Below are 23,674 nucleotides of genomic sequence, written 5' to 3'. Positions count from 1 at the left end.
AGAGACCAAGAGCAGGTGATGTGTTTATTGTGGGACGCCTCCTTCTGGGGGCCGTGCTGGCTGTGAGGGAATCCTCACGATCCCCAGGTCCCAGAACAGACAGATACAAGAACTTGAATCCAAACTGCTTGCACATAAATAGAACGGAGGTTGGCAAAGGAAAAAAAGAAAAACAACAAATGAACGTGCAGCCTCCTATGCTAGTGTGACATGGTGGCAGAGTCTTATCCACACTCCGTCTCTTTTCTTACTGTCTCCACGCTGAGATTTTCAGCTGCTCTGGAAAGATTCACCACCTTCGGATCTGACTCAGCAGCACACAGCTGCCTTCCTGGCGGCCCCTGCCACAGTCTCCAGGACTGGCAAGGGGCTAAGGAAACCAAGACAGGTATTCCTCAAGCAAAACAAAAATTGCTTCCACGGTCCTTTGCACCTCCCAGTTCTGATGGGTGAACGATGTGTCCCCCAACCCCAAACTAAACCAAAGAACATGCTGAGCACAAGCCATGAGTCAGAATAAAAACATATTGCACATGGTTACAAGAGTCTTCCTGAGAGCCCTCTCGCTGCAGATCCCTAAGTACTGGCTTTTGATCCAACCAGCCGCTTGCCTATCAATGCTGGTATCAAATGCCCATGTACATCCCACTCCCCAAATCCAGGTGGGACTAAGCAAATTTTCCACATTGCTATCCTTCACTATCAGCCACACTCAAAGCCGAGACTGGGTTAAACTCATGCACTGTAAGTATGTGGTGGAGAGAGGTGGGAATTGTTTAAATCTTTGTCTTCCTTTCAACGAGCTTCTCCCTCCCTGGGTAGTTATTAATGTTCTAGTGGTGAACACAGCCTCTAAGACGTGGAATCTTCTGGAACCGAGAGCTGGGAAAGTGGTTCTCTCCAACCATATGCTTTCAAAAAGGAAGCTCTGTGGTTACCTGCGGGTCCATCACAAGTTGGGTTCAAACTTGGGTTCCAACTTAACAGCCCTCATGTGGGACAGGCAGTGTGGCAATTAAGGTTTTTTTTTTCTCCAAAGGAATTTTCAAGTATCACCAAATCCCTGATACAGTGTGTAAACAAGACATCTTACGAAACAAAGCGAGACCACTTCGCGAAGCAGCAGCACATGACATATCTAAAAGGCTGAAAATGGTTTTAGGTTTGAAAACAAAGGCAAGACAGCCACCCACTGTGCCTCGCAAGGCAAACAACGCTCAGGCATACACACCAACTCAGGCCCCTCTGCACGGAGCCAGGGAAAGAAAAGCACCCAATACGGGATCCTCCAGGGGTCCTGAGAACACGCCAGGCTGCCCCTCCTTTTTCAGTGGTGTAGCTGCCATCAGCAAAGAATAGAGAAGTCTTTAATGCTAAAAACTGGACACGCTTGAGATCAGTGGTCTGTGTCCAGTTCCCACTCTCCTGGCCTCTTATCAAGTCTTTCTCGATTCACTGGGCCCCTGCGTGGGGGGACGGCCACCAAGCCATCCTTTTGTACCCTAGCCACAAGTGGCAGACGTTTCTCAGAGGAATGCTCTCGGGTGAGGTATGTTATTGAATGTTTTGCTCTGGGTCAGTTTTATTTAAAAGGAGCACAGACCCTCCACGTTCCAAGGCTCTTCAGGGATGGCCTCCTGCTGCCTCACTTGGCTGAGCTCTCCTCTTCAGTGTCCTCTTCCCCTGCCCAGATCTCCAAGGCTTCCTCATGAGGTCTGGAGATGGCCTATCTGTCAAAGCAGCCGGTGGGGAACACGTGGCTCCCACTGAAGTAGCTGCTTCCATAGGCGGTGGCGAGGCAGTGCCTGGGCTCAGCTGCAATGGCCATCTGCATGCTAAGAGACGCGGGGACGGGCATGGGACACATATCCAGGGGCTGCAGCGGGGGGTACGGGGTGTGGAGGGATGAGCCTGTGCTTCCCGAGAGCAGGCTCCCTGAACGGTGGGCCTGCAAGGAGTCCCGATAGGCCAAGCATAGGTCCTGCACAGGGGTCTGGAACTGTGCCAGGGTGGTCACTGGCTGGCCGAGGGCGGGGTAGGCTGGTGGCTGGAACAGCACTTGGGTGGGGGTGGGGGGGGTGCCGGGCACCATTGCCAAGGCCTGGCTCTTGACGGCTACGGCATCCTTGAGGATGTTGTCATACACTCTGAAACGAGAAGACCTGGGTGAGAACTGGAGGCCAAAAGCCACCAGATGCCTGTGTGTGTCTCTACCTGCCTTGCTAAGTGGGACTGGAAGAGATGCGTGTGCCCTGTGTCCACCGGGCCTTATCTGGCTGTGCTCACCGTGTGTGGCACCGCTCCAGCTGTTCACCAACTAGATTCAGGCCTTGGTTCTCAGCTTGGATCTGCTTCCTACAGAAAACTTCTTCTGGCCCCTCCAGACTAGGCTGGCTGTCCCCACAGCCCCACGCTGCCCTATCTCCACAGTCAATATCCCAGAGAGTAACTTGCTCCAGAGGGTAACTTCCAGTTACCTGGCTGCCAGGAGGATGGCGCCTGCTTCTGTTCACCAGTGCATTCCCTGCCCCTGGCACTGGAGTGTTCCTGGGGCCTGAATGAGCCCAATCTCTGCTTTCCAGGCAATTCTGGGCCAGCTCCGTCCCCAGCGGGGTCACTCCTTAACTAGCTGATACCAACCAAATTGACCCCTGGGGCCTAGGATTTTCCATCTGAAAACAGGGCTGGAACAGAGATTTTTTGCCATCTCAAAAAAAGCTTCCCATATAGCTTTTTGGGAAAACAAAACAATTAGAGGCTTATGTAAGGCATGCACCGACACTCAGACCAGGCTTTGGGGACCTTCTCCAAAACACAAATTTTAAAACAAGGCCTATGGAGTAGGACTGACTTTTCAGAGGAATGAGATTAAGACAGCTGCCAGCAAAGCTTCCCACATCGGGGAGGGCTCTCTTCAGCGGTCTAAGGCTCTTCAGTGGTCTAAAGCTTTGCCCACACGGCCCACCAGTCAGTCAGGCCAGCGCCCAGGATACGCGGTGCCTGGCAGGTGGAAGGGGAACTGGACAGTGTGTGCCTACCGGGAATGGCTCTGTCCTGTCTGCCTTGCTCCCTGCAGTAACTATGGGGCACGTTTACCTCCAGTGTCAGTTTCGGGGTGTTGGGCCCATGATGCCTTTAAGTATCTTCTCTGACACACTGAACATTTCCTCCCCAAGATTCCCAGGGACCCTTGCAGAGGCTGTGGCGCTTAGGGGAAGTCACTCGGAGCTTACCTGGCTAAGAGGTCAGCTTTGTGACCATGTCTGAGAAAAGTAGCTTATAATGGAAGTCCTTCAATGTGATTATCTGTAAGATTACACTGGGACTTAGATCAAATAGCCTAGACATTTAAAGGTGCAAACAGCCCTCTTCTCCCTTGCTGCCTGACTTTAAAGATGTAAACCTGGCCGGGCACGGTGGCTCACACCTGTAATCCCAGCACTTTGGGAGGCCCAGGTGGGTGGATCATGAGGCCAGGAGTTCGAGACCAGCCTGACCAACATAGTGAAACCCCCTTTCTACTAAAAATACAAAAATTAGCCGAGCGTGGTGGCACGTGCCTGTAATCCCAGCTACTCAGGAGGCTGAGGCAGGAGACTCACTTGAACCCGGGAGGCGGAGGTTACAGTGAGCCGAGATCGTGCCATTGCACTCCAGCCTGGGCGACAAGAGCGAGACTCTGTCTCAAAAAAAATAAAAAATGAAAAAATAAAATAAAAAGCAAACCCGACGCTATCCAAAATAGGAAGAACTGGTTCTCCAAACCCCACTTCTACCAGGAGTCACCATGACCCACTTTCCCTGAGACCCTGTAGCTGGAAGAACCACCACAAGCTCCAGACTCAGGAAACTGCCCGTGGCCTCAGGCGGGCCTCAAGGCAAGAGGAACCTCACTATTTCAGAAACACAGGATTCAGGGGAGAAACTTACACCAGCAGAATTTCAATACACGTGCTGAGGTGTTCCAGGGAATAGCTTGAGATCCTCTGCAGGTCTCTGGTCCAGTAGGGAGAAAGCTGCAGGCAAATCCTGGAGGCCCCAACACAGGCTGCAGCTACCACAGAAGGCTGGAATTTGTAGAATACGTGATCTGAAAGAAAGCCACAGAGGGAGTCAGCATCCAAATCCTCCCCTTGGAATCCCAGGCCCACCCTGAGAATGGATGGACAAATGAATCGTTTTCAAGGCTTTTCATTGATGCCCTACAAATAGGATGGAAAATTACAAACTGTGAAGTTCCATTTTTGAATCTTAACCTTGGCTCTTGGTCCGGGATTTCTTTTTTGTTGAGACAGGGTCTCGCTCTGTTGCCCAGGCTGGAGTGCAGTGGCGAGATCACTGCAGCCTCAACTTCCCGGGCCCAAGAGATCCTACTACCTCAGCCTCTTGAGTAGCTGGGACTACAGGCGTGCACAAACACATCTGGCTAATATTTGTATGTTTTTGAGAGATAGGGTTTCAGCACGTAGTTCAGGCTTGTATCGAACTCCTGAGCTCAAGCAATCCTCCTGCCTCAGCCTCCCAAAGTGCTGGGATTACAGGTGTGAGCCACCACACTCAGACCAGTCTGAGATTTCTGACAGCAGCCTAGAATAGTGTTTTCAAAATACTGTCCACGGCTTCCAGGGAGCAGCAAGGCGCTTGCTGATGTTCTACAAACAGAACTGCAAAACATTTGTCCTTTCTTTGGTTATTATAAGATAATGACACATTATTTCAAAGGCTTCCATTTTGGGGTATGACTAAAAGCTACTTATTAATTGTAACAATGCCTGGCCCATAGTAGGCACTCAGTGAAAATCTACTGAATGAATGGTTGTAAGACTTTGATATTTATAACTAAAATTGGCACTTAGGTTGACTGAGGAATCTTAACGTCCAACTAAGATATGTGGCCACAAGGCAAAGCTGGTACGAAATATGTACAAAGGCAAACAGCAGAAATTTCTGCAGTTTTCCTGAATGCCACTGGATTTTCAGTTTATTACTATGTTGTCTTAAATTGTTCATGGTTTTTGCTGGGTGCAGTGGCTCACATCTGTAATCCCAGCACTTTGGGAGGCCAAGGCAGGTGGATCACAAGGTCAGGAGTTCAAGACCAGCCTGGCCAACATGGTGAAACTCCATCTCTACTAAAGATACAAAAAATTAGCCAGGCATGGTGGCGGGCACCTGTAATCCCATCTACTTCGGAGGCTGAGGCAGGAGAATCGCTTGAACCCAGGAGGCGGAGGTTGCAGTGAGCTGAGATCGAGCCATCGCACTCCAGCCTGGGCGACAGGGCGAGACTCAATCTCAAAAAAAAAAATTTTTTTTTCATGATTTTCAATTACTTCCACTTTTGCCTTTTAAAGATCAGTTCATAGGGCAGCTAAACAACAACAACAACAAATTTAAAAAATAAAGTATCAGTCAGGGTGGTAATAGGGTGATAGAAACAATCATTCAGTCAGACTTCCCAGGTTCAAATCCTAGCAATGAGCAGGGCACGGTAGCTCTCACCTGTAATCCCAGGAGTTTGAGACGAGCCTGAGCAACATGGCGAGACCCCACCTCTAAAAAAATTTAAAAAATCAGCCGGGCGCAGTGGTTCACGCCTGTAATCCCAGCACTTTGGGAGGCCGAGAGGGGTAGATCACGAGGTCAGGAGATCGAGACCATCTTGGCTAACACAGTGAAACCTCGACTCTACTAAAAATACAAAAAATTAGCCAGGTGTGCTGGCAGGCCTGTAATCCCAGTTACTCGGGAGGCTGAGGCAGGAGAATCGCTTGAACCTGGGAGGCGGAGCCTGCAGTGAGCCAAGATCGTGCCACTGCACTCAAGCCTGGGAGACAGAGCAAGACTCCATTTCAAAAAATAAAAAAAAAAAATAAAAAAAAATAAAATCCTAGCAATAACCTTGGGTAAATTACAGCTGGGCGCAGTGGCTCACGTCTGTAATCCTAGCTCTCAGGGAGGTAGAGGCAGGACGATAGATAGCTTGAGCCCAGGAGTTCGAGATCTGCCTGGGCAATGTAGCGAGACCCTGTTCTCCACAAAAAGGAAAAAAAAAATATAAGCGTAACCTTGGGTAAGTTACAGCATCAGTTTCCTCTTTTGTAAAATATGATTAATCGAGGTGATTTTGGTGTGGGGTTGCTGTGAGGTTCAAATGAGATAATGCATGCAAAGCACTGAAGCAAGACACTTGGCATGCAGTAAATGCTCAGTTAATGTTTGGGATCACAATCACTGTTTTTTTTTTTCTTTTTTTTAGATGGAGTCTTGTTCTTGTTGCCCAAGCTGGAGTTCAATGGCACGATCTCGGCTCACTGCAATCTCCGCCTCCCGGGTTCAAGCGATTCTCCTGCCTCAGCCTCCCAAGTAGCTGAGACTATAGGCGCCTGCCACCACACCTGGCTAATTTTTGTATTTTAGTAGAGATGGGGTTTCACTATGTTGGCCAGGCTGGTCTTGAACTCCTGACCTCAGGTGATCTGCCCACCTCGGCCTCCCAAAGTGTTGGAATTATAGGCATAAGCCACCGCGCCCAGTCCAATCATTGATCTGGATGCTCATGCCCATTTTAGTTTGTGGTACGTTATGGGATGGTTGTATCAGCAGTATTTTTTTTTTTTTAAGACGGAGTCTCACTGGTCAAAATGGCTGGCAAGAAGGCTGTTGCAGCATCAGGCAAGTGGCTGCACGGTATTCGAAAATGGTATTACAAAGCCGCAGGATTCAATAAACTGGGGATAATGAGAGATGATACAATATATGAGAATGAAGATGTAAAAGAAGCCGTACGTAAGCAGCCTTCCTCAGAACCTTTATAATGACAGGATGTTTCACATGAAGAGGGCACTGGACCTGTCCATGAAGCATCAGATCTTGCCTAAAGAGCAGAGGACCAAATATGAAGAGGAAAATTTCTACCTTGAAATGTATCTGAAAGAGGTTATTCGGGAAAGAAAAGAAAGAGAAGAATGGGCAAAGAGGTAATCATGTAGTTGAAGTCTGTGGATGCAGCTGTTACGAAAATGGTTAAACTTGAAAAAAACAATCTTAAGAATTATTTGGTCTGCAGATGTTTTACTTTAAATAAATATCTACTGTAAAAAACAAAAGAAAAGACAGAGTCTCGCTCTGTCGCCAGGCTGGAGTGCAGTGGTGCAATCTCTGCTCACTGCAATCTCCACCACCTGAGTTCAAGCAATTCCCCTGCCTCAGCCTCCCAAATCGCTGGGACTACAGGCATGCACCACCACACCCAGTTAATTTTTTGTATTTTAGTAGAGACAGGGTTTCTCCATGTTGGCCAGGATGGTCTCGATCTCCTGACCTCGTGATCTGCCCACCTCGGCCTCCCATTACAGGCATGAGCTACGGCGCCTGCCCGTATCAGCAGTATTTTTGACCCAGTTAACATCTATATTTTAAAACACTGGGAAGAGTGAGTTTCAAGTAAGTTTCAAGTAACAGGGTAACTTTTATTGCTAAAACAGATGTAAACGTAATTCCCTCTCCCCATACTATCTGTATGATGGCAGCTATTTGAGAATAACCGATCTGCAAATCTGTGCTATTTAATTCATTTGCAATGTTTCAGGTTACTGTAAGAAAAATTACCAGTTGATCTGTAAGTTTCTAGGTTTCCGGCTGCCTGTATATAAGTTGCTATTTCTCTTTTACATGTTACTGGTAACATACTGGGAGAATCCTTGCCCTTTCTTTGCTTATGCCTGCAAAGTAAGAGTGATCTGGGTGTACAGGCCCCAGTGAGAAGGCCTGATCTGGATGGACATGCCTTTGAGGGCCGCCTGACCCCGACCCCTGGGTGGTGGGGAAGGGGTGGGAGGTCCTGCCATCGGGTCCCAGCTGTCACCTTGCAGGGTGACCTCTAGGAAGTAATGGGCATACTCCTTGAGGCACTCTTTGGTCTTGCGGGGGCAGGTGGTGGGCCAGGTGTGGCAGTGGTGGTCCTTCTGGCTGACGGAGGCCAAGAGGTAGTAGTCCAGGAAGTGGGCAGGCGTGGGCAGGCAGAGGTTCCAGCTGAAGGCCTCCAGGAGCAGCAGCTCTGTGCTCAGCAGCTCCTTCTTGGTGAGGGTGAAGTTCTGGCTGCTCAGGATCCTCGTGCTGTTTATTTGCTCCAACTTGGGGACGTGGTCTTCCCGATCCTCGAACTTACCTGTGGGGGATCGGGGGAAGCAGGGGTTACTGGAAGACATTTACCTGAACCCAGGAAGCTAATGGCCCACCTTACAGTGCCTGGATAGTGCTGGCAAAGAAAACAGAAAGCAGACAGGCCAGACTGCGGAGGAATAAGAGCACACATTCCAGATCTGTCAAACCTAGGCTTGAATCGACAAGCCATCACTTCCCACTGGGGGATCATGGCTAGGTGTCTCAACCTCTCTGTGACTCAGTTTCTTCATCTGTAAGATGGAACCTATACTTCATAAGGCTTTTGTTAGAGTCAATGGGAAAATGCACACCAAATGCTCAGACCAGCCTCTGGAACACAGAAAGCAGGCGACAGCGGTCAGCAGCAACAGCCAGGGCCTGGGGAATAAGGTGCCCTCCCTACTCTCCATCTGGCCCTAACCAATCCAACCTCCCGGCTAGAGTCAGCGTGGCCGTGAAAACCTGGCCCTGTCCCTCCATGTATAGAAAAGCTCTTCAATGGCTTCCCGCTATCCTTGCTATTGAGTTCAAACTGTGTAAACGGGGTCTTAGTTTGGGTTCCCTCTGGTTTCCAGGTCTTGGAAGGTAAGCCCAGGAAAGATCAGTAGGTGGGGGAAGAGAACAGGAAAGGGAAGAAAGCCCAAAAGGACACAAGCGAGTCACCACTGTGGACAACCCGAGCTTAATCCTACTGAGGAATTCTGAGAAACAGCCTAAGACAGGCCTCAGGTTATCCCACCCGCGGATTAAAGAGCAGAGGCGTTTACACAGCAACCCCCGCAGTCATCAGTTGTGGATGCTCCCAGGGGACAATGGGGGGTCCTTGTGCCCTGAGAGTCAAGAGTCAGGGGCTGGTGGGGGACATGACAGCTTCCACTGTGTGAGGCTCTGCAGACTGTGGGCCTCTCCAGCCTCAATGTTCCTCACTCTGGGGAAGCCACCCCACAGGTGGCCGTGGACCCCGTCCTTGGCAGTTCTTGCCTATAAGCCTTCATTGACACATACCCCTGGGCCTGGAGCACCCTTCCCCATCCCCTCCTCACTCAGCCAACCCTGACATGTCCTTCACCTGGAGTCCCTGCCTCTCAGGAGTCACCCTCCACACCAGCCCCCTGTACTGTACGACTCCCACATCAGGTGGTGAGGCCTTCAAGGGCCTGGCCTCGGTCTGTTCATCCGTGACCCCAAGGCCAGCCTCACGGGGTGTGGAGCTGCCACTAAGTAAATGCCAAAAGAGGCAGTGGGGTGGCCCAGCTGACCTCAAAGCACACATCAGTGCTCACGAAGGGAAGGGCAAACAACACATGCACGCACCTTCTCCCAGCTGCAAGTGCCTCTGACCCAGTTCCCATCTCTCATGCTGCTTAGGGGAGATAAGGAAGTAACCACCACAGGCTGCTCCACAGTAGATACAACACATTCCTGAGGACGGCTCAAAAGACGTCACTGCAGAATGAATCAACCATGTCCCAGCAGGCCAGGGTCGCTCCCTTCTCGGCAAGCCTTGCAGCAGCCCACCTGGTGGGTAACGATGACCTGACACAAAGCTCTGGTCTTTGATGCAGAGGAGTCTAGTGAGTGGAAATGCACAAGACAGTGAAGGGCAGAGGCACTACCAGCCCCGCACCATGCAGTTTACAGCAAGCACACATTCCATCCCTTTCCGGAGCCCAGTTGCTCAGCCTGCAACGGTGCTGTGTCCGAAGTACACAGTTTCTTGTCTTGCACACAAGAGCAACTCAGGCAGGCCAACGCAAGGTCAAAGCTTCCCAAAGAGAAAGAGCCTCCTGCATGGCTGGAAGTCCCAGGGTTGAGGCTCTGGCCGACTGGATCTGTTGGCTTCGGCAGCGCCCCCCGACTCCCCCCAACACTCCCTCTTCAAGCACAGGATCCAGCCACATGGGACTCCGACCTCTCCCCGGGCTGGGAATGCTCTTCCCCTCACCCCCCTTATCTGTGTCCTCCAGAGCTCAGTTTAGAGACCTCCAGATATTAAAGGGACTTTCTACACTCAGATTACTTGCTTAACATCAAGTATTAATATTAATGGCTGGCATCTGACTCTAAGCCTCGTAAGAATAGGAACTGAGTCCGACCCATTCGCTGCTGTGCCGCCAGTTCCCAGCACATGCCTGGTACATAGTAGGTACCCAATAAATATTTGTTAAATGAATGAATAGTCCTCTCAGGAAACAGGTATTTTAGGCCATTTGAATTTTTCTCTGATGATCTTGTATTCCTCAGTTTTTTCTCCAATGATCATGCATTCTTTGTGCAGTTTTTAAAAGGAAGAATTTTATTTATTTATTTTTTCCAAAGTTGCCCCGGCTCCCCTGAATCTTGTGCGGAGCCAGCCTCGGTTGCATGCACTCAGTAGAAACAAGCTCTCTTTCCCTCCCCAGAGCAGGAGGTGGTGAGATGAAGGTGCACTGTACTGGGGTGGCATTAAGACTCTTGCACAGCACTGCTGGCAGCCAGCAATCTCTTAGAACTGGCAGATGTGCTCAATCAGATTAGTTTCCTCCTCCCCTCCTCGCTTTTCAAACCTTTCAGAGCTCTGCTACCAGGCCCAAGAGGATTATCCCCCAATGGAAGGCACCAGGGATTACTGCGGAATCTGATTTCACCTGCTCCCTCTGCTTCCTGGGAATGCACACGGCAGGCCACAGCCAGGCAGAGCTGGGTCTGAATCCTCAGGAGTTTGCCCTGGACCTACGAGCACTAAACTCCACAGGCTGTTTATTTGTTCATGATGTAGGACCATGTCCCACGTGAAGATAAAATGGTGCTGCAGAATGGAAAGTGCTTCTCAAGCCCCCAGCACACAGAATGGGCTGTGCTTCGAGCTGGTCACGCACTGGCTCCTGGCAGGAACCTTCTAGGTAGGTTCTTTACAATCCTCAGAGGCTCAGAGAAAAAGCTGATGGGAGAACTCAGCTTCTACACCCAGAAGCAGACTTCAGAGTTAACCTGGGCTTGGCCTGGCCAGCAGTTAAAGCAGCCAGGAAAGATTTTATGAGTTTCCTGATGCTGCACGTGCCTGGCAGACATTTCCTCCCCTCCTCCTGGGACTGTGAGTGGGGCTGGCCCCTTGTCCCCAGTGCTGCCACCACCAAGCACCGTTACTCAGCTGCTTCCTCCTTATCGACAAACTGCACAGGCAACAGATGCCTAGAAGACTTCAGGCGAGTCTCCTGGGAGAGGCGGGGAACAGAATTCTGAGTCTTTCCAAGCCAGACAATAGCCACGGATTCTCTGACTCCTTTGATGTACTTTTGATTTCGAAGATTTTTAAATCAGAGAAAAGATGAAAGAGAACAATGAACACATAGGACCCTTCACCAGATTCTGCCCTTGCTGACCCTGATCCATGTGTGCTCTGTCTAGGTGTAGTCTGTCTGTAAATACTGGTTTTGTTAGACCATTTCTAGTCAAGTTGCAGACATGACATGCCACCCCGAACACTTCAGCATCCGTTCCTGAGGTCATTTTCCTACAAATCGTAATGCTATTAGCATTTCTAAGACATGAACATTAATGCAATCACATTTTCTAATATTCAGTCCACATCTGACTTTCTCCAGGGGTCCTAAAAATGCCTTTTATAACCTTTGTTTTGTGTTTTTGGATCCAGAATCCAAACTAGGTTCACACACGGAGTCTATTATCGCTGAAGTCCCCTTGTTTCGTTTGTTTTTCATGACACTGACTCTGGCAGAATCTAGGCCAGTTGTCTTGTAAAATGCTCTGCATTCTGGATCTGTCTGATTGTTTCCTCACAATTAGATGCAGGACAAACAGTACAGGCAAGAAAACGACAGAGGCTGTTCTGTCCTTCTCACCCACTGGACCATAGCAGGAGTCCTAGGCAACGTCACTTTGTCCCGGCCTATGTTAGATCACTTGATTAAGGTGGTGACACGAGACTGCTCCAGTTCAAGGTACCAGCTTCCCTGGAAAATTAATAAGTAACTGGGAGGGGACACTTTGTGAATATCCTTTTTCTCAACAACCTTTAGCTCAGTGGCTTTGCATCCATGGATGATCCTTTTCTGAATAAATTATTATACCGGGGGTTGAAAAGGAAGTTTTAAAAATCCTATCATTCCATCTACATTTTTCTTTTTTGATGTTCACATTGTCCTAAATTGGAACAGCAGGAGCCCTATCAACCTCTTTTTTTTTTTTTTTTTTTTTTTGAGATAGGGTCTCACTCCTGTCGCACAAGCTGGAGTGCAAGTAGCTCAATCTCGGCTCACCATATCTTCAACTTCCTGGGCTCAGGTGACCCTCCCACCTCAGCCTCCTGAGTACCTAGGTATATAGGCACACGCCACCACGCCTGGCTAACTTTTGTAATTTTAGTAGAGCCCAGGCTGGTCGAACTCCCGGGCTCAAGTGATCTGCCCGCCCCGGCCTCCCAAAGTGTTGGGATTACAGGCATTAACCACTGTGCCTAGTCACTATCAACATACTTATAAGATTAAAAAGCATTCTAAACCTAGTGAAGCACTTCTCTGGCTCTCGGAGGCCAGGCAGACGCACGTGTACCCTTAGTGTTGGTGATGATGGTGGTGCCTGTAAGTGATGCCTCTTATGTGTCCTCCTTTCTGCACCTGGCTGGCTGATTCCTAACACCTCTTCCTGAGGCTGGCACACAGAGCTCCTGGGCAATTCGTGGCAGGTGAGGATGCATCCATGTGGCCTACATGCTTAACCACAGATGAGGCCGTGGTGGCAAGATGCTGTGGATCCAGCTTACAGACTGGCCGTTTTTTTTTTTTTTTTTTTTTTAATTAGAAAAAACTTATGACAACACATAATATAAAGTTTACCATTTTTCACTGTACAGTTCAGTGACATTATATGGACACTCACAATGACGGGCAGCCATCACCACCATCCCTCTCCAGAACTCTTTTCATCTTGCTGAAACTCTGTCCTCATTAAACAATAATTCCTAAGTCCCCCCTCTCCCGAGCCCTTGGCAACCACATTCTACTTTCTTTCTCTATGAAGGTGACCACTCTGAAGACTGGCTTATCTTCTACCTACTGTCCTGGCAATCAAGCCTCAAAGCAGACCCAACAGGATTCCTGACTTTTCTGAATTAGTGCCAAGAGGAGCAGTATTTTTAACTGCTTAAAAGTCATTTTATTTTAGAAAAGTTTAAATATACAAAAAGAGAAAGAGAAATGTTATTATAATGAACTCCCTTGAATGTTATTACCCAGTGCCAACAGTCATCAACATTTACACTGCCTTAAAAAAAACCCAAAAACTTAAAACAAAAAGGTAACCAGCACAGAACAAGGTTCTCTACAAATTCAGCATTGCCTCATTCCTGTTGCCCAGGTTCGAGTGCGGCCCACCCCCAACTAGACAGACTGTGTTCTGCACTGTGCCCCCACGAATCCCCCCAAAAGTCCTTCAAGCGTGGGAAGATGCCTACTGACGGACCCATTCAGGGCTACCTGCTGCCCATTCAGGTGCTTAAACCAGGCTCAGAGATGAGGCCAAAGCTTCCTGGCTAAACAGAAACAGGTTTTAAAGCCACAGCTGGCTACTTTTCTTCCCTAAAGAAATGCAATGCCGGCCAGGTGTGGTGGCTCATGCCTGTAATCCCAGCACTTTGGGAGGCCGAAGTGGGCGGATCATGAGGTCAGAAGTTCAAGACCAGCCTGTCCAATATAGTGAAACCCGGTCTCTACTAAAAAAATTTAAAAATTACCCAGGTGTGGTAGTGTGCGCCTGTAGTCCCAGCTACTCAGGAGGCTAAGGCAGAATCGCTTGAACCTGGGCGGCGAAGGTTGCAGTGAGCCAAGACCGCGCCACTGCACTTCAGCCTCGGCAACAGACTGGGACTCTGTCTCAAAAAAAAAAAAAAAAAAAAAGGAAATGCAGTGCCCCAGCCAACATGGTGAAACCCCGTCTTTACTAAAATACAAAAATCAGCTGGGTGTGGTGGTGCATGCCGATAATCCCAGCTACTCAGGAGGCTGAGGCAGAATTGCTTGAACCCCAGAGGCGGAGGTTGCCTTGAGCCAAGATCGCGCCACTGCACTCTAGCCTGGGCGACAGAGCGAGACTCCGTCTCCAGGGGGGAAGAAAAAGAAATGCAATGCCTTTAAAAACAGGCAAAGCTACTCTTCCACAAGAATGGCCGCTCTCCTATTAAAAAGTCTCTTCCTCATTTTATCTGAGAATGAGAACCAGACTGTTATCAGAAGTTGAGGCCCCATAGCTATCCCACGCCCCTCCAGCAGCCGCCAGCCTACCCTGCAGGTGCTGATGATAAAGGAAAGATGGGGCTGACGGGTCAGAGGGATCAAGAACCACCCAGTGGTGCCCAGGCCTTGCCCTTTCCCAGGTGGGGCCTGACATCTATCTTCCCAGGTGCACGTGGGGAGTGCTATGCAGTCAGGTGGCAGGGACAGAAGAGGAAAGAGAAAGCTCTGGCTGAAAGGGCTTTTTCCCAGCTTTGCAGCCTTTGCTGGCAAGGGAGGCCAGCGTCCCAGAGGTGGAAGCCCAGGCAGGGCCAGGCTCAATAGAGATCTTTCTGATGCTAATGCTTTTTTCCCTCAGATTCTTCCTTCCTGGAGTGGAGAAAAGTAGCCCCAGAAAAGGCAGAACTTCTACCAGCTTTATTTATGGGCTTGGAGTCGGTGTGACCAGGGACAGCCAGGATTCTGGGGGAGGTCCCCACCAGAAACAGGCAGGAATGTCCTGGAGCAGGGGCAGGGCAGGGGCTCAAGTGCCAGTTTCCCATCCCCACTCCTGGTATCATTTGTGTGATCTTGGGCAACCACCTGGAAACCCACACCTCATAGGGCGGTTGGGAGGGCGCAAGGAGCGTCCCAGGTAACATGATGGGCATGTGGGAGGTGCTCTATAAATGGTAGCAGCTGCTGTATTATTTACTGAACATGGTATTCTTTGCACTCCAGACCCAGGATCTTCTCAAGTCCTGTTAGCTAGAAATATTTTCTTACAGGTTCTGAAAAAGGGGCTGAAAAAGGCCCAATAAAAGGCTCCCCTACCCTTACCCGACTCCACAGTCCACGCTGTGCTGGAATGCATGGAGTGGACTGGAATCGTTAGAGCTTCCTTTCCCCAGGACTGTGACCTTGAACTCTGACTTCCTGCTGGTAATTTCAAGGCTCACAGTCAGGGAGGAAGAAAGGGGAGTGAGTGTTGCATCCAAGGCCTTTCCCAGATGTCCCCCTCCCCCAGGGTGAGACTTTTCCCAGGTAACCCAGTTGGGTAGCAAGAGGCAGAGAATCCACTGGGTAGCAAGAGGCAGAGAATCCACACACCAGGATGTGAGCTCTGGGAGGGCGGGGAGCTTCGTTTGGCATTTGGTTCTCTGCTGCATCCCAAGGCCCAACGCACAGCAGGCATCAAATGTGCTGGCAGACCCTGGACCACACATCTATTTACTGCAGGGTTGGGTGGGCTAGGGGATCTGTGAACTGTGCTTGCTGTGCCCTTAACAGATGCTCTCAGCTGATTCTGGCAACAACCCTGGGAGGTTGGGGGTGTTTCCCACATGGAAACAGAAGCTCAGAAAGGTTGAGTTACCCTGATCTCCCAGCTGGTAAGGGACAAAGCAGCATTTAAAAGTCTGTCTGTCTGCTCCATGAGGGTAGGGAACAAATCTGTCTTGTAGAACACCACAGATCCTGTTCACCTAGCACAGCTTCTAGCATAAAATTAATAACAAATAACTTTTGTGTATTTTAAAAAATGAATGAATAAATTATTCCAAAGTCCCGAGCTTTTTACTTCATAAGCAAGAAACCTTATATACAGTCACAAGGCCCCCTGCAATCCTATAAGCTCCATAATGAGTGTATCTATCTGGGTGGAGGAACCCTACGGATGTGTCAGGCTAGTTTCAGCTTCACCCCATCTAACCACCCTGTTCTCCACAAATACTCTTAATTTTTAAAAATTTTTCAAAAATTGTGTACTTGTTGAAGAGATAGTGTCTCACTATGTTGCCTAGGCTGGTCTTGAACTCCTGGGCTCAAGTGATCTTCCTGCTTTGGCTTCCCAAACTGCTGGGATTACAGACATGCACCACCATGCTTGGCCCTTCCACAAATTCTCTTGACTTCAATCTCTCCTTTGCTTATGCTACTTAGCAATTTAATTCTAGAGCCTTTCTACTGAAGAGCTATATGATCAACAGGACTTAGTTTTTTCTTCCAATGATAGCATTTAAGTCAAAGGAGTGGCTCTCTAACAGGAAACTTTTTGTACTAAAGGTGCTCCCCAGCCTGACTTTTTCTTAAAAAACAAAAACTCTCTTTGACTTCTTGCAGTTATTGAAGGCAAGAAAGGTGCTTCCTACTCTTCGCAAAAAAAGGCACTGCTCATACGCCCAGCAGACAAGTGTCTTTCCGAGGAACCAGGGGGACAGATTTTGAGCAATTGATGGAGAGGGTGTGAAACTACTCTGAGGGCGCCATGCTCTGGCAGGCTGTTTTTACTGTGTAAGGCAGCACAGCGGGCAATGCACACACTCTGATGATGACTGTCCTGGATTCTACGGAGTGGCAGCCACTTACTAGCCGTGTGGTCTGGGGTAAGTCACAACTTCTTGGACCTGTGTTTCCTCATCTGTGAAATGGGAAGAAGACAAGTAGACAGAATTGTGGTGAGGGTGACATGATGGCTTAGTGTGCTTAGCACAGTGCCCTTTGTAAACCTGTGCTCAATTCAGACCCAGCCCTGTAATGACAGTCACAGCTACAATGACGGTGGTTTGGTTTCTGGATGAGATTTGGTGTGGGGCAGAGAGAAGGCCAGGCACAAAGCAAGAAAACCCTTCATCTGTAAGAGGGTGCTTCAGTGGTGCTCAAGGAAGGGAGAAAGCTGAGAGGACCACAGGGGTTGGAAGCCCGGTAGCCTCCCCTTAAGTCCTCTTAAGGACCTGCTGTAGCTGCATGCAAGATCTCTGGCCCATTTCTGATCCTGTAGTTAGGAAATATCCTGGAGAGAAACAGGCCTCCAACACCAGCCATTCCTGGGCTTCCAAAAGCCGCTGGGTAGACCTGGCGTGAAGGTGGATCTGGGTACCCTGCCTGGCTGAGCTTCCTTTTTCCCTCAGGAAATAAAGAAAAAGCTCTCTCTTCTCCTTCCTCTCTCAAGAGCAGGGCTGCATCCCCAGTCTCTGGCACAGAGTAGGCCTTGATAAATAATCAATGAATGGATGGAAGGATGGATGGATGAAAGAATGAAAGCAAGCCCATTTCTGACAGGCTGAATCAATTCCTGAGCCCAATTTTAAAAACAGAGACCAGAGGTGAGGTTGTGGGTGGTTGTTTCCTTTAGGAGGAAATTGTGAAAATGCCTTCTAGGTCAGAGGTGGCATTCGGCCAGCTGGGTCACCCACAGGCTTCCCTTCTTGCTAGGAGGACTTCCCTGTGTCAGGAAGGAGAAACTGCTGTGATGACGTCACACTGCGGCCTCAGGCAATCCCTGGTTCCTTTGTGCTCCCCTTTACACGTGACCCAAATAAGTGTCACTGACTGAAAGCAGGGCCTGCGGGGCGGGGGCCATTTGTCACCCGAATAGCTGGCATCTGGGGCTGGCGTCCCACAAGTGCTTCTGTCCTCGTATGGAGGATAGGAGTTATCTCCTGTCACGAAACAAGGTTTCGGTGTCACTGCTTTAAAGAAAGCTCACTCCTAACTCACCAGGGGCTGCTTCTGGCCCAGGTCTGATGGGGCTGCAGCGCTGAATGTGTGGGCACTGGGGACCCTGATCCTTTGTTCTGACCCGTGCGGGGAACAGGGAGAAGGAAAAGGAGAGGCCATCTTGGGTACCGCCCTTGAGGTTCAGAGGGGAGATGCTTCCAGATACAAGAGCTGGTCCTGAGGGCTGATGTTTTCATCGGGGTCAGCACAAATGCTGCTCTGCTGGCTCAGAAGGAAGTGTGCCCAGGAGTTTCCCAGCAATCTCTCCGTGTTCTGACCTGAGTCTTCCTGGCACAGCCAAGGAAGGACGTGGTCTGGCTGTACAACTAGGGCCATAGTTGTACAGTGGCTGAGAGCCACTGAGTCAACCCCAAGGTGACAACCTGGGTCCCCATTACTAGCCACATCCTAGCTGTATGCTTTTAGGGAAGTGTCCCAACTTACTGCGCCTCAGATTCTTCCTCTGATACTTGGGGAAAATACAACTACAGCCTACCTTATAGAATTGTTTTGAGGATTAAATTAGTAAATCTGTGTAAAAAATTCAGAACACTGTGTGACATATAGGCTGGGCACAGTGACTCATGCCTGTAATCCCAGCACTTTGGGAGGCCGAGGCTGGTGGACCGCTTGAGCACACAAGTTAGAGACCAGCCTGAGCAACATGGCAAAACCTTGTCTCTCCCAAAAAAAAAAAAAAAAGTCTGGGTGCAGTGGCTCACGCCTGTAATCCCAGCACTTTGGGAGGCCGGAGCTGGCAGATCACTTGAGGACAGGAGTTCAAGACCAGCCAGACCAATATGGTGAAACCCTGTCTCTACTAAAAATACAAAAATTAGCTGGGTGAGGTGGTGGGCGCCTGTAATCTCAGCTACTCAGGAGGCTGCGGCAGGAGAATCGTTTGAACCTGGGAGGCGGAGGTTGCGGTGAGCCGAGATTGCACCACTGCACTCCAGCCTGGGTGACAGAGTGAAACGGTGTCTCAAAAAAAAAAAAAAAAAAAAAAAATTAGCAGGGCCTGGTGGTGTGGATGCGCCTGTGGTCCCAGGTACTGGGAGGCTGAGGTGCAGGGAGCCGTGATCATGCTACTGCACTCCAGCCTGAGTGACAGAGTAAGATCCTGCCTCAAAAAGATAAATAAAAATAAACACTCAATAAACATGAACTATCCCATCACCACGGAGGCTAGGATTTACCCTCCACCGCAGGTTCCGATTATAGAAAAGAGAAATGTAGTGAGATTACAAGTGATTTTTATTTTGTTATTTTTATTTTTTCCCATTTTCTGGTTTTCTACAGGAACAAATATTACTCTCCTGCTGATAAAAAACACTTTAAACTCCTCAGAAGGCAAGACCCTGCTGCTGGGAATCTAGAAGCCAGAGCTAACAGAATAACTGCCAGAGAACGTTCCAGAACGTAGGTCTGCTCCAGTCCAAGAATATCTCAGCATGAACCTGTTTTACAAGTACCTACAAGTCGGGAGGCATCAGACTTCCCTAGAAAAGTCCCAGAAACCTCACTACGTTGGTGACAAAGAGAGACTTTTCCTGTCTAGACACCACAATGCTTGTAATTAAAATTAAGATTTAGGAGGTGGAGGGAGGCAACACACACTCCTTGAAGATGATCTCAAAAATCCAGGCAAATGCTCCACACATAAAAATAATCTCTAACCTTAGCACCAAGGGATAGAACAGGCCGACATATCTCCTTTGAGTCTGAAACGGATTTCAAAACCAACCAAAGCTGCCCTGCCAGTGCTAGCTATCACAACCGACAATACTGATAGGTAAGTGCCTGGGTGGTGAGGGGTGGGCTGCTGTGATCAGGGGCTCCTGAACACCGCATGTTCAATTAATTCATGCAGCTTGAAATACAACCCCCACTCCCGGAAAACAAAAATAAAATTAAAATAAAAAAAGCCATGCAGAGCCCAGAAAGTTAGGCCCTGGATAAACAGGTCTGGGTGTTAAACTTGCTAAGGCAATTTAAGAGTTTCCGGCCCAGCTAGCTGTCTGACAGGCAGTTTACACAAAATCCCTCCCCTGAAACAGCTCTAAGCCTGCCAGTCTGCAGAGATGGAACAGGAAATGGAAAATCACCATGTCCTCCGCTCACTGTGCTGTGACATTCGAGCCCCGTGCCCAGATTTGCTTAGCATGGCTCTCACTAATGTGAGAGACCACCTTTTCCAGTTGCCCCGTGCCGCGTGGCCACCACCCAAACGGCACTGATTAGAGAAGCACCATTGATGTCATGGCAGTGTTTTGGAAGAAAGATAAGCAATAGTCACTTTAATTGCACACGTCAAATGTTTAAGACCTGTTCTGATTCCTGAAATGTTCAAACACTGAAAGGCTCAAGCATTTCAAATGCTCTCCACGGCAGGGAGGAAATGGAGTTTCCTCCTGACCACTCTTGCATAAGATGTAGGGAGCTATTAAATTATCTCCTGCAAGGGCGCTGCCACGTTTCCTTGCAGATTTAGGTTTAATTCTATCAATAAATCTCATGTTTTGTCAGAAATACACCCCTGAAAAAGACCACCTGGAAATATTGCCCCATTTGCACCTGCTGCCTACAATTAGAGCCTTGGAGGCATCTCAAGCCTTCCCAGCTTTGGGGAGAGCTGATGTGATGACGCTAGGAAGCAGCATGTTCATTCATCCTTGTCCACCAGAAAGGATTAAGACTGCTTTCAAGTTTCTGAAATCTCCAATGGGGAGACCCCATCCCGCCCCCTGCCTTGTTGTCAAAGAAGCTGCTTTTCAGAAGCAACAGTTGCCAAGTAATCAAACCAGGGGTGAGTGGGGGATGGAGGATGCAGGGGGAGTGATGCTGTTTTACTGGGAGGAAGACAGGCCTCTCCTAGAATCTCCTGAAGCCCCACTGCAGGTACCTGGCAGGCAATAGCTTTTAGTGGTATCTGCCCTAAGACATGAGGCTTAACAGGCACTAAAAGCAATCGGTCTGGAAAGGATTCCTTGTCTGTGCTTCCTGGATAGGGAAAGGCAGAAATGCAGGGCAAAGGCTCTCGTGGCTGGGAGCACCGAAGAGAAGCCGAAGTGGGCACGGGTGAGGGGCCAGGATGGAGAAGAGACACTGTTTGTTCTTTTATAGTTTATTGTTTAGGTAGAGAATAAGTCAAATAAATGTTTTTCTGGAAGGCAGCTGTGCTCACCACTATACCACCAATGCTAACAGTTCCAAAGGCTCCCACGAATGAAGTTCAAATTCAGGGAAAAACGGATCTCATCAGCTGTTGGTTGAGTTAAAGCTTCCGTAAGGCAATTTGGCACTACTTATCAAAATCTTCAGTGTACCTACCTGTTGACCAAAACAATTCCACCTCTGGGAATTTATCTTACAGTCAGACTCATGTAAGTTTGCAAAGATACAGGGAAAAAGCTAGTCACTGTCATATTGTATACAGCAGTAAAAAAACAGATGGCAACCTAAATGTCCAAAAATAGAGAAATCATTACATAAATGACAGTGTTTATAAAACAAAGGACTTTGCAGTCAATAAAAAGAGTGAAGTAAATCCACAAGCACTGATGGAAAAAGAGGTTCCCTAACATACTATGAAGAAAGCACCTTTAGCAGTAACCCAGCTGTGTAAATATATCTGGTCAATTCTTGTTATTCATATCAGTTATGCTCTATAAAGCCATTGTGAACACTCAATTAGTGAATAATGAACCACTGCTCCTAGGGGAAGGTACAAGGTTAGGTTCCTGCAAGCCTCCGATCACAACATTTCATCAACTGATCAGCCTATAACTTTGTGTTGTGTATTTGTTTAATACATTAATTCATTAATATTGAACTCATGGCCAACAGCATTATAACTTCTGCCTGAACACAGCTTCTCTAATAGAGGCTTTTTTCTACAAGGCACATCACAGCCTTCTTGACCTTAGGAGCTCTAGACAGCACTTCAGCTCTATTCTTGGAGACTTGTTGACACCCAAATCACCAACAAAAAGCACAAAAATATGAAAAATGTGGCACTAAGTCCACTAAAAACACATTTGTTTACAGTGTGAGAGGTGAAAGAAGAAGGCAGAGTGCTTCTTACTGGGTCTTGGCTTGAAATATGGGTATGGGTCAATCCATATGGGACACACAGCTCTATGCGTGTTTGCGAAGCACCACGAAAGTGCTGCCACTTTTTTTTTTTTTTTTTTTTTGAGACAGAGTCTCACTGTCATCCAAGCTGTGGTACAGTGGTACGATCTTGGCTCACTGCAACCTCTGCCTCCCAGGTGCAAGCAATTCTCCTCCCTCAGCCTCCTGAGTAGCTGGGACTACAGGTGCCCACCACCACGCCTGGCTAATTTCTTTGTATTTGTAGTAGAGAAGGGGTTTCCCCATGTTGGCCAGGCTGGTCTCAAACTTCTGACCTCAGGTGATCCACCCACCTTGGCCTCCCAAAGTGCTAGGATTACAGGCGTGAGCCACTACGCCCGGTCTACAAAAGAGTTTTAGCAAGTAGGCAAATTCCCAAGAACAGAATCTGTTAATAATGAGAATCAACTGTTTGTATATCCATGGAACAATTCCAGAAAAATACACCAGATCAAATTCGGAAGAAACTGTTCCCAGGGTTTACCTGGGATTGGGAAAAGGATTTTTATTTTATTCTTTGGATCTCACTTTACAAGTGAGTATAATAATTGTAATTTTAAAAATCTATAGTAAGGGCCAGGTGTGGTGGCTCACGCTTGTAATCCCAGCACTTTGGGAGGCCAAGGCGGGCAGATCATTTGAGGTCAGGTGTTTGAGACTAGCCTGGTCAACATGGTGAAACCCCGACTCTACTAAAAATAAAAAAATGAGCTGGATGTGGTGGTGTGTGCCTGTAATCCCAGCTACTCGGGAGGCTGAAGCACAAGAATCACCTGAACCTAGGAGGCGGAGGTTGCAATGAGACAAGATCACGCCACTGCACTCCAGCCTAGGTGACAGAGTGAGACCTTGTCTCAAAAAAAAAAATACAATCTGTAGTAAGGAGATGGGCCTTTTCACAGGCAAGCTCAGCACAGCATGACTGACTCACAGCTAAGGGACCCTGCTCTGCAGGAGGACCAGAGCCAGAGAGAGGGGCTTTCCCACTCCCCTGAAAGAAAGGCCATGTGATCACCTCCTGCCAGACACTTCTCTCTCCTAGGGAGGAGGACAGGGGCCAGCACGAAGGTCAGCACAGGATGTGGCCCCACCTACAGAAACCAGAAGTCAGAACTTTACTGTAAGAGTCAGATCTATCAGCCTCAGCTGCCACTGCTTTTCACAGACAACAGGCAGTGGGCCAGGGGCAGGAGGGGCTCAGAGGACAGAGGAAAACCACTTACCAGTGAGAAACCTTGTTTTCTCAGGGACAGGCTCAGGCTCAGGGTCCGGAAGTAACAGTGAAAGAAAACAGAAAAAGTACGATGGAATTGCAATTAGATGGGGAAGAAAAAGGAAGAATGGAAAAGGAATGAGGAGAGGGAATCTGGCAGTTTTGTTCACTGGGTAGTGTGTAAGGGTGTAATCTATGAGTCATTCTCCCCCCATAAGTGAAAATAAGTTTATTTTCCCAGTTATGAAAACACATTGAGGTTTGGAAGGATTTGTGTTGTTTTCGTTGTTTTTTGTTTTTTTTTTTTTTTTGAGACAGAGTCTTGCCCTGTGGCCTAGGCTGGAGTGCAGTGGTGCAATCTTGGCTCACTGCAACCTCCGCCTCCCAGGTTCAAGCAATTCTTCCACCTCAGCCTCCTGAGTAGGTGGGATTACAGGTGTGTGCCACCATGCTTGGC

The 23,674-nt window shown here is 48.6% G+C and overlaps 1 protein-coding gene and 1 pseudogene across 5 annotated transcripts in view; one reads left to right on the top strand and one right to left on the bottom strand.

Moving 5' to 3' along the window:
- CCNJL (cyclin J like) overlaps positions 1-23,674 on the bottom strand; it is a 57,501-nt gene continuing 33,827 nt past the window's right edge. For 4 of the 5 annotated variants that reach the window (XM_003268604.2, XM_030825647.1, XM_030825652.1 and 1 more), the window contains 3 exons: positions 7,868-8,170; positions 3,931-4,090; positions 1-2,147 (listed from right to left, as the gene is read on the bottom strand). In XM_003268604.2, the coding sequence (XP_003268652.1) occupies positions 1,727-2,147; positions 3,931-4,090; positions 7,868-8,170 (884 nt within the window). In that variant the 3' untranslated portion in view covers positions 1-1,726. Of the gene's footprint in view, positions 2,148-3,930; positions 4,091-7,867; positions 8,171-9,480; positions 9,738-23,227; positions 23,315-23,674 lie in introns of those variants that run through there. The other variant, XM_030825666.1, reaches the window with a different exon arrangement.
- On the top strand, positions 6,504-7,097 carry LOC100581172 (annotated as a pseudogene).

This window comes from Nomascus leucogenys, chromosome 2 (genome assembly GCF_006542625.1).
Source record: "Nomascus leucogenys isolate Asia chromosome 2, Asia_NLE_v1, whole genome shotgun sequence".
In the NCBI taxonomy this organism is placed as follows: domain Eukaryota; kingdom Metazoa; phylum Chordata; class Mammalia; order Primates; family Hylobatidae; genus Nomascus; species Nomascus leucogenys.
The sequence above is the reverse complement of the archived record's forward strand: the minus strand, read 5'-3'. Positions and strand labels throughout refer to the sequence as shown.